The sequence below is a fragment of the Bison bison genome, unplaced genomic scaffold, assembly GCF_000754665.1.
Source record: "Bison bison bison isolate TAMUID 2011002044 unplaced genomic scaffold, Bison_UMD1.0 scf7180017864384, whole genome shotgun sequence".
Lineage (NCBI taxonomy): Eukaryota > Metazoa > Chordata > Mammalia > Artiodactyla > Bovidae > Bison > Bison bison.
Window position 1 is genome coordinate 16846130 of NW_011494956.1, and position 8999 is coordinate 16855128.

The 8999-nt window shown below is 45.4% G+C and overlaps 2 protein-coding genes across 11 annotated transcripts in view; one reads left to right on the forward strand and one right to left on the reverse strand.

Annotated features, from left to right (window-relative positions):
* Positions 1-486, reverse strand: part of CEP63 (centrosomal protein 63kDa) — a 76019-nt gene extending 75533 nt beyond the window's left edge. For 4 of the 7 annotated variants that reach the window (XM_010858272.1, XM_010858268.1, XM_010858276.1 and 1 more), the window contains exon 1: positions 338-486. In XM_010858272.1, the coding sequence (XP_010856574.1) occupies positions 338-342 (5 nt within the window). In that variant the 5' untranslated portion in view covers positions 343-486. Of the gene's footprint in view, positions 1-17 lie in introns of all 7 variants that reach the window. The other 3 variants (XM_010858273.1, XM_010858270.1, XM_010858269.1) reach the window with 1 other exon arrangement.
* On the forward strand, positions 450-6462 carry ANAPC13 (anaphase promoting complex subunit 13). Of its 4 annotated transcripts, none has more exons than XM_010858265.1 (3): positions 450-535; positions 1554-1684; positions 5447-6462. In XM_010858265.1, the coding sequence occupies exons 2-3, from the start codon at positions 1586-1588 to the stop codon at positions 5570-5572; spliced, it is 225 nt and encodes a 74-aa protein (XP_010856567.1). In that variant the 5' UTR covers positions 450-535; positions 1554-1585; the 3' UTR covers positions 5573-6462. The 4 variants fall into 4 exon arrangements, with proteins under 4 accessions (XP_010856567.1, XP_010856566.1, XP_010856568.1 ...); XM_010858264.1 differs by having other exon boundaries at positions 467-578; XM_010858266.1 differs by lacking the exon at positions 450-535 and adding an exon at positions 712-852.
* The last annotated feature ends 2537 nt before the right edge of the window (positions 6463-8999 follow it).

An 8999-nucleotide genomic window follows, 5' to 3' on the forward strand; every position in this document is an offset into this window, starting at 1 on the left:
GGTCTCCCCGCCGTTACCTCCGGACGGGGGCGCGCACGCGCGTCACCGCCAACCTGACGTCCAGTCACGGTCTTGGGAACGTTCGTTCCGCCTACTGCTCCCTCACTTTTGATTGAAGCAACGTCCTCCTTGACTCCCCCTCCGCCTCGCCAAATGGGCTCACCGACATCCGGGGATCGGCGAGCAGGGCGCGTCTGTCACATGACTGCTAGGGGCGTGGTTCTGGCCGCGCTGGGCCAGGGCTGGCAAAGGTTTCCCGCGCCCTAGCTTAGGTAGTGTAGGAGAGGAGCACGTTCGGGTTTCGGCCGATTCTATCGGCCGAGGTCGTTGTCCTCACCTCATCCTCACAACTACCTCCCTTACCGCACGTCGGGAGGGTAGAAAGGGCTTACACGGCGGTCCTGGACGTCCCCCGCTTCCGCATTTGGTATAGCCCGCCTCGGGCCGGAAGCCGAGGCTGTGGGGCGGGATCCCACGCCTGTACGGACGGTGGTGGCCCCAGAGGGTCATATTTAGCGGGGAAAAGGCATTCCAGGTTTGCTCTTTTAACTACAAGCTTACGGAGCTCTAAAACAGAGGTGAATTAAACTGCCCCTGTCCTGGAGAAACGCACGCACCGCTTGTCTGGGAAGACCCTGTAACGGGCAATGTAACAAGCTCCTGATGGGGCCCATTCACGGCGCCCAGGGAAATAGGGAACCTGCGGAGGGGCGGGTACCGCGTTCTTCTTGGGGCTTAGAGAAAGCTTCCTGCAGGAGGCAACCTGGGAGCTAAGTTGTTTAGAGTGACTGGGGGTTAGCTGAGGAAAAAAGGAAGAAGACAGAGCATCCAAGCTTTGGGACAGTCACGCGTGTAAGAAAGATTTTGTTCAGGAAAGTGGTAACAGTTCATTATGGGGACTGGCATGTGCCTGGGACGGTGGCTGTGGCCTGGTCAGTGCCCGCCTTGTACTTTCCACGCTTCCAGCCCCTGAAGAGTGAAGGCACCTTAGCGCCTAACTCTGGAAATGAGACGTTAGCCCCGATGAGCTGACACCCAGCTCTGAGTTTGGAAGGAAAAACAGGTGTTCATGATGGGGCAAAGAGACCTTTTTAGGTGCAAAAGCTGGAAAGTGTGACAAGTTAGATGTATTCTAAAGAAGAATAGGTGAAAAACAATTTGAGGCCAAATTGGGGGAAAACATGCTGAATCATTAATAAGAAATGTACGCACAGCAATTGGAAACAATAATGCTTGAACGATCAGTCATAAAGCCAACTTAACTTGCCTAGTGAATCATAAAAACAAGGAACCATTCAAGGGCAGAATGCATGCTGACGCTGAGTGATCCGAGAAAACTTTACCAAAAGATGGAATCTATGTGTGACTAGGAAGATCAGCTGGGAGGTACTGTGATGTTATAAAGAAACTGTAATCTAATCCAGGTGAGATGAGTCTTTCCCGGGATGAGCCAACGCCAAAACATCCACACTAGAAAGCCTAGAGAACCCTAGTGCTGGATTACATCATCTTTTCATTCTTCATGTTTAAGAAATAACCTGTTTGGTTTACAGGTCCCATCCGACAAGATCAAAGCTGCAAGAGAATGGACAGTGAGGTACAAAGAGATGGAAGGATCTTGGATTTGATTGACGATGCTTGGCGAGAAGACAAGCTGCCTTATGAGGATGTTGCAATACCACTGGTAGGCTGTAATGTGTGCTGAGGGTGATGGGTTAAAGGTCTGATCTGGTAGACCCTAGTAGCTGTAGGTTATCAATGGACAAATAAACTGAAGTCAAAGAAATCAAAACTATGGAGTCCTCTGACTCTAGAAACCTCTGGAGAGTACTTAGCTCAACTTTGTATTTGAAGAGAAATGTGGTTCAGATTGCTGAGGTGACCAGCTCAATTAGAGGTCATATAAGAACTAGAACTGAGGTCCTCTGAGCTATGTTATGTCCACCACACCAAAGGTAGTAAAGAACTTAATGCATACCATAAGGGGGAACAAGCAGCAGTGGTATATGCACTTAATTTCTCTACCTGTGGCCTGTCATTTTTAGAAACTCAAAGTTTTGGAGCACATATCTATTCTAGGTTCCCTGGAAAATATTCAGAAGAGACCTGGCTTTTCTTCTTTTACATTTAGATCATCAGGCTTTTTTCTTTCCTAATCTCTGGAAAATTCTTCTGCAGGGAGTTTGTTAAGCCTTATGTCATAAGATCTAAATGTTTTACTCGAATAAATGCTTACTAAAAATTCTGTTTATGTCATAGAAGCCTAACAAGAAGAACCAGGACTGTTTTTCTTTAGAGCCTGCCAAGAGTTGTTGATTAAATAGAGCTTGCGAGCAGGTGGTCTGCAGCAGCTGTATATGTTTTCATTTAAGAATAAGAGGTAATGTGTTCAAGGAATAATACACATAACAGGTAATAAATGACAGCTTAGTTCAAGTTTAGAAAAATAATCAAAAGAGCATAATAAGAATTATAGCTCCACTTTCATTGAATGCCTGTTTTGTGCCATGGACTGAGGTTGAAACCTAACATATTTTATCTATATCCTTAAAAGAACCTTCGGGGGTGCTGATGATGTCCCCACTGTACAGGAAGAAAATAGGATCAAAGAGGGAATCTTGCCCAAAGGTTGGTAGCTAATAAGCTGGACTTCACACTGAGGTCTGTGAGGCTCCAGATTCTGTCCTGTGGACTTCTGTTGGTTCTTTCATTCTGCAAGCAGTTCTTTGAAGCCTATTATGTGCCTTAGTACTAGGTAAACATAAGGACGTTTCCTGCCCCTCTGAGTCTAGAAAGGCAGCATATATCAAAAAATAATTGTAATAGTAAGTGTTCTGAGTGGAGGTCATGAACAGCTGTGTAGTCTAAAAAGTGACTGCTTGCCTGGTGGGCATTAGAAAGGGCTTCAGGAGGAAAATCACATTTAAGCTGGTCATAGGGGAGGAACAGAGGGTTAGTGAGGGTGGACAAGCAGTGGGAATAGATGTGCAAAAGTTTTGAATGGCTTTGGGAGATGGTAAGGTATTCAGTGTGGATGGAGAATATAACTGTTGTAAGTAAGAAGAAAAGTTGGTCTTGGACCTTATTTTGAGAGGAGCATTTGATACCAAGCTTACCCGTCATCCTGAGGAGTGAGGATCCTCAAAGTAGAGATCTGCTATGTTCAAAAATACTAGAAGATCAGTTCAGCAGCAGTATTAGAGAATGTCTGCCAAGGAGAAAGGAGCCAGTGACAGAGCAGAGAGGCCAGTTAGGAAGCTAATGCAGTGCCTAGACAAAGGAGGAGGGCCTAAACAAAGGCAAGAAAGTGCAGAGGAATCGCTGAATTCTGGACATGCTGACAGCAGGATCTGGGGACCATTTGTGTGGGTGGGGTTGAGGGAGAGGGAAATTTCTATGCTGACTTCCAAGCTGTAGCCTGGCCCCGTTGCTAATCCATGTCTTTTCCCCAGGGCTTGTGATCCTAAGGCAATGTTTGTGTCAGTTAGCTTTTGCTGCTGCCTAACAAATATCCCCAAAATATGGTGGCTTAAAACAATAGCTATTTATGTCATGATTTTGTCACTCAGCTGAGTCTTCTTGTCTTTGCTAGCATGGTTGATCCCTGCTGGACTTCGTGGTGTTTTACAGTGGGCCAGCAGACTGGCTGGTGGCTAAGTAATTCTGAAGGCTTTGACATGTCTCACAGTTAGCAGGCTGTCAGCTGGAATGATGAGCTAACTAGGCCACAGTCTCATTATCCAGCAAATTAGCCCAGACTTCACATAGTCATTTTCAGATTCTAAGAGCAGGGTGAGAGGAAACTGCAAGGCTTCCTGGAGCCTAGACCCAGAAGTCACATGACCAACCCCAACCGAGGGTTGGGGAAATAAACTCTGACTTTTCATAGGAGTAGCTGCAAAGAATTGTGGCCATTTTTTGAGACTTTGTGTTTGTTTTCCAGGCACATAGGCAATTTTATATGTTGGCCTTTGTTGCAAGAGACAATAGTGACCAAATTAAAGACATGCTTATTTTAGAATGAGATGAAGTTAAATAACTGATTAACCAAGGACTTGTTTATGCTTTGTCAGCTATAAGTAGTTATTGAAGCCAGATTTTCTCTTTGAGTGCATTATTGCTTTACAGTAAATGATAGTTCCTTTCAATTTGTACAAGTATGTTTGAATCTGAGTTTTACCTTTGTAGACCAAAATGTATATGATTCAGATATACTTGTACATCTTACAATTAAATCATTTTATTCATATTGAACGTCATTTTGAAGGAAAAAGTTATTATATTCATATACTGCAAGTTGGAGTCCAGTGGAAAATCCTAAGTCTGGATATTGAGTAACAGTTTGCTGCCCTTAAAAATAAAGTCTAAATTAAGATAAATGAAAAGAAATATATTGGTATCAGAGAATTCTAGTACTAAGCAGAGTTCTGATAGTAACAAATTTAAATACAAGGAAACTATCAAACAATTCTCACCACACCACAAAAAACTGGTGAACTATGCGAGGTGATGAACATGTTACCTAGCCTTACTGCAATAATCATTTCACAGTATATACGTGTATCATCATGTTATACACCTTAAACTTACACAATGTTATATGTAAATTAAATGTCAGTAAACCTGGAAATACATAAGGACACTACCCCAGATTCTACAGTAAGTGTGGCCCATAGCTTACCATTTTCAGACAATTGTGGGTAAGGTGTGTTGCTGTCTGCTGCCCTGCTCCACCACTAAAGGGAAGTCTCTTCTATTGTCTTATGTTTCCGTGCTCCCCACTTACCTCCATTATGTAACAGAGGCACATTGGATACCTTTGAATTGTTTTGAATTGGATTGTTTTGAATACCTTTCTCGTGCGTAAGGAATATGCCAGCAGATGTGGCATTCTATAAAGCAGCCTCCCCCCTCCACCCCCTCCAAATGATTAAGTGCTGGCTGATTTCATTGTTCCTAGCCACTGGTGAGGATGGCAAGTAGTTCATGCCCTGGACACCCCATGCGGTACTGACCTGCGTTACCTCACTTAGCCCTCACGGCAGTCCTGACAGGCGATGACTACTTTTTTCTCTCATTGCTGAAAAGGAATCAGAGCCTCCGAAGGTCTGAATACCTCGCCCGAGTACCCCAGGAGATGGTGGAGTCGTGGGCTAGGATCCCAGTGGCTCCAGGAATCCTGTGTCTTTAGCCTTCTGCCACAGTGCCTCCCATACACGCCCCAGAGTCATGATGCTGTTGTTCTGGCTGGAGGCGGATGGGGCACGTTTGATCAAAACTTGTGATTTTTTTTCCTCACTTTTTTTTGATTCTCGCTCTTTCTGTAGGATATCTCTACTACCTGTTTCAGGAACTCACAGGTTTTCCTTCTAAGTGTTCTTGAGTTTTAAGGGGTTTGTTAATGCAAAGGAAGCCATCGTTCTGAATGTCCTTTGTACCTTTTCAGAATGAGCTTCCTGAGCCTGAACAGGACAACGGAGGCACCACAGAATCTGTTAAAGAACAAGAGATGAAGTGGACCGACTTGGCCTTACAATACCTCCACGAGAACGTTCCCCCCATAGGAAACTGACACTTGGCTCCTTGTTCATCAACAGATTTTTTTTAAAAAATACAGATACAAAACATTTTCTTCCTGTCTCCTAACTTAAATCTTTTAGTGATAGATCAACACTCAAAAATGTGCAACTAATTTTGTGGCAGCAAGATACAGTGTGAAAATACTCAATCAGGTTGAGAAGCTGATTGCGGTTTCTTAGGAATGTAGAACATCTGGCCCTTCGAACCTAAAGTTCTTCACTGACTAGCTTGTGTTTGAACATGATTCATTAAACATTTGCCTTTAATTCTGATTTTGCTTTACTGTCAGAGTTTATCACCTCCCAACTACTTACATGTGTCCTGTGACACAGGTGATTGGGGATATGAGAGGGAAAGGTGAAGAAAGACGAAGTCAGACCTGAGAATGAACTCCCATTCTGAGAATCATCTGAGTGGGTTTGTGTGGTCTGTAGATGTTGTGGATACATAGCCTGGTCACCGACTACTGGGATTCCTAAAATTGCCCATGAAATTTTCAAAACTTCGGATAAATTTGCAAATTAAAAGCTATCTTGACAATTAACTTCTCTTCTCCCTACAGCTTTCTCTGGTGCCTCAGGAAAGGTGAGATGGACCACTAATTTTACCCAGTAACAGGATTCTTTATTTTCTCAAAGCCCTTTAAGGTATAACTGAAGCACTGTGGAGTCAGTATTTGGTTACACATTTGAGTAAGAACTTGTATTTTGAATAACACATTGATGGACATTAATTTCCCAGAATTATTTGCCTCTGTTATGTGGTATCATTCTTGTTCTCTCCCCAGATTGTAAACTCTGCGGGGAGAGGCCCTGGTTTTAACATCTGTACCCCTCCTCATAAAACTGGAAACACTGAATAATTGAAATCTCTCTTCGTCATTTTATTTACATACCTTTTAGGAATAAGAAGTATACCACAAAACAAATGAGCTGATTTTAGGGTTTCGATCAGAAACATGGTTGTAACAACTCATCTGTCATCCAGACACACCCAGGCTGATGGGGTCCCTGGGTATCAGTGACTTGCCTAGAAGTCATTCATCTCAGAATAAAGGCCTCAATTCACCAGTCCTTCAATAACCAAAGACAGCTCAGTAAAAAAGAAAATTACGGTGTTCAGAAAAAACATACCAAGAGAAAACAAAGTTTTTCAAAAAATTACCTAAAATTCCACAGTTCTTCCACATTCTAGTTAACTGAGAGCTTTCCTACAGCTTTACTTGTGGTATATAATACCCAAGATACTGACATCTGGAAATCCAGCCTTGCTTGAGGGCCCCACCTTTTCCCGGAGTATTGGTAGACCAGTCTCACAGTATGAGACTTGTAAGCTAGACCGTTGCTGGTTTATCTGCTTGGCTGTGACCCTCATCTGAGAACTGCTCCCACAACACATTTGTGACCCATGATAGGGTGGCAGAACAGTAGCTCACTGTAAGGAGTTAGGTGACCAATTCTGGGCCAAATTGTCAGCCGCAGCTTTAGAATCTGCCCACCTAGGCCTGGCTAGATGATGGGCACAAGAGATGCTGGGCTGCCCTTGTAGGGTGCCTTCCTAACCATAGGAGCTGAAATACCCACGGAGGAAGGTGTCTGCAGAGGGGCTGAAGGGCTGTGTCCACGTAGCTCTTCTGTGGTTCCTGTGCCTTGGCTGCTGTGCTTTCCAGTTCAGCGCATGTGTGATGCTCTCTGTGGGGGGCACCTCACCAAGTACTGGTGATGTCAGTGAACAAAAAGTATGGCTTCTGCCTTCATTTAGTGGGGGAACAGTATTAAACCAGTAGGCATACGAATCTATGTTTTTAAATTGTGACACGTACTAGGAAGAAAAAGGATGTCCCTTAGGTTCCTAGAAGCAAAATCAGAAGCGGTTTCTTCTGCAAGGAGTTTATTGAGATTAAGCTCCCTGGAGAAGCCTGTGAGGGAAGCAGGGTAGGGTCGGAGAAGAACCTGAGCAAAGAAGGGCTTCACCTGGAGTCTGGCCTCTGCCTCATTCCTTGGAGCTACAGAGCATGATGTCACGAGAATCTCCCCCACCTTGAGGCAGGGTCCTGGGCCTTTGTGCCCAGTATCTGGTGGTCAGTCATCGGCTCTGCCCTCTTGGGCCTCCCTGGCGGCTCAGATGGTAAAGAATCTGCCTGCGATGCAGGAGACCCAGGTTCGATCCCTGGGTAGGGAAGATCCCCTGGAAAAGGGAATGGCAACTCACTCCAGTATTCTTGCCTGGAGAATTTCATGGACAGAGGAGCCTGTCAGGCTGCAGTCCGTGGGGTCGCAAAGAGTCCGACACGACTGAGGGACTAACCAAGGAGGGCATAACCAGGCATTGCTAGGGGACAGGACTCTCCAAGGAACAGTGTACTCTTGGCAGTCAACAGCGAGGGAGTGGGTGCCCAGACAGACCAGGCAGAGGGGATCTGGGCCCCCACAGTGACAATTGCAGGGGATAGAAAGTAGTATGACTGCAGACCTGATTTAGATTAGATGATCACAGTGAAACCCTTTTGGTAAGTAGCTTTTATAGCACATATTTTGTTTCTGAATTTTTCCCATTCTCCAGTGAAGTGGCCAGGTCCTTCAGTGCTTCCTGTTCACAGCAGAGAGCACATGCTCAAAACCAACCCTAATCCTTGTTTGAGGAGCAGGGAAGGAATGGAGAGGAGGAGGCTCTTAGGAGCAGTGGAAGTCTGTGCCGCAGTGGCTGGTGGTACCCAGTGAGATGGTGGTCTTCAGAGGCTTGAGGTTTGGGGGTCCTCCAAAGGAAATCTGAAGTCAACCTGAGTCTCCCAGCCTGAGCAAAGACCCCTAAGCACTGGAACCACCTCCTTCAAGGCCCCTCAGAGTTGGCAGTGAGGATAGCAGCAGGCATGCAGATGGACTGGAGGTCCTTGCCCATTTTTGAGCATCCTAAATGCTTGTGAGACCCTCAAAGAGGAAAGGATGCCTCAGTGACCAGAGATCTAATTTCTGCTGCAGCACAGAATGGAGCCAAAAATACTTAAATTTGCTCTGAAAAAATTAGAAAACGTGGTATTTCTTGTACCCTCCTTGAGTTTGTGAGCCAACACCTGACAGATGGGTAGGAGTAGACGGGAAGAATTGAAGGGTGAGGGTTGATGGCCGGGAGCAAATTGCGTAAAGCGCAGAGGTGAAACTGGCATCACAAGCAAGGTGGGCAGGGAGGCAGGAGGAGGTGGGGGAGGGCCTGATCAGGTTTTTTGGTTTTTTTTTAACATAGACCACTCTGGGTTTAAGTTGGTAAGAACAGAAGCAGAAAGACAGAAGAGGTTTTGCCTTGGCTCAAGTGAGGAATGGTGATGGCTTGAAGCAGCAAGATGGAGGGTGGCCGTAGAGGGGCTTGTCCTCACATGCCGAGTGAGAGGTGTGTGTCAGGCAGCCAGCCCCCCCGGTGGGGGG

What these genes read in the sequence shown, in the direction of transcription:
- ANAPC13 (XM_010858265.1), top strand. Translation starts at nt 1,586, where the DNA reads ATGGACAGTGAGGTACAAAGAGATGGAAGGATCTTGGATTTGATTGAC. An exon ending in AGGATGTTGCAATACCACTG is followed by an intron (nt 1,685 to 5,446) that starts GTAGGCTGTAAT and finishes GTACCTTTTCAG; the next exon opens with AATGAGCTTCCTGAGCCTGA.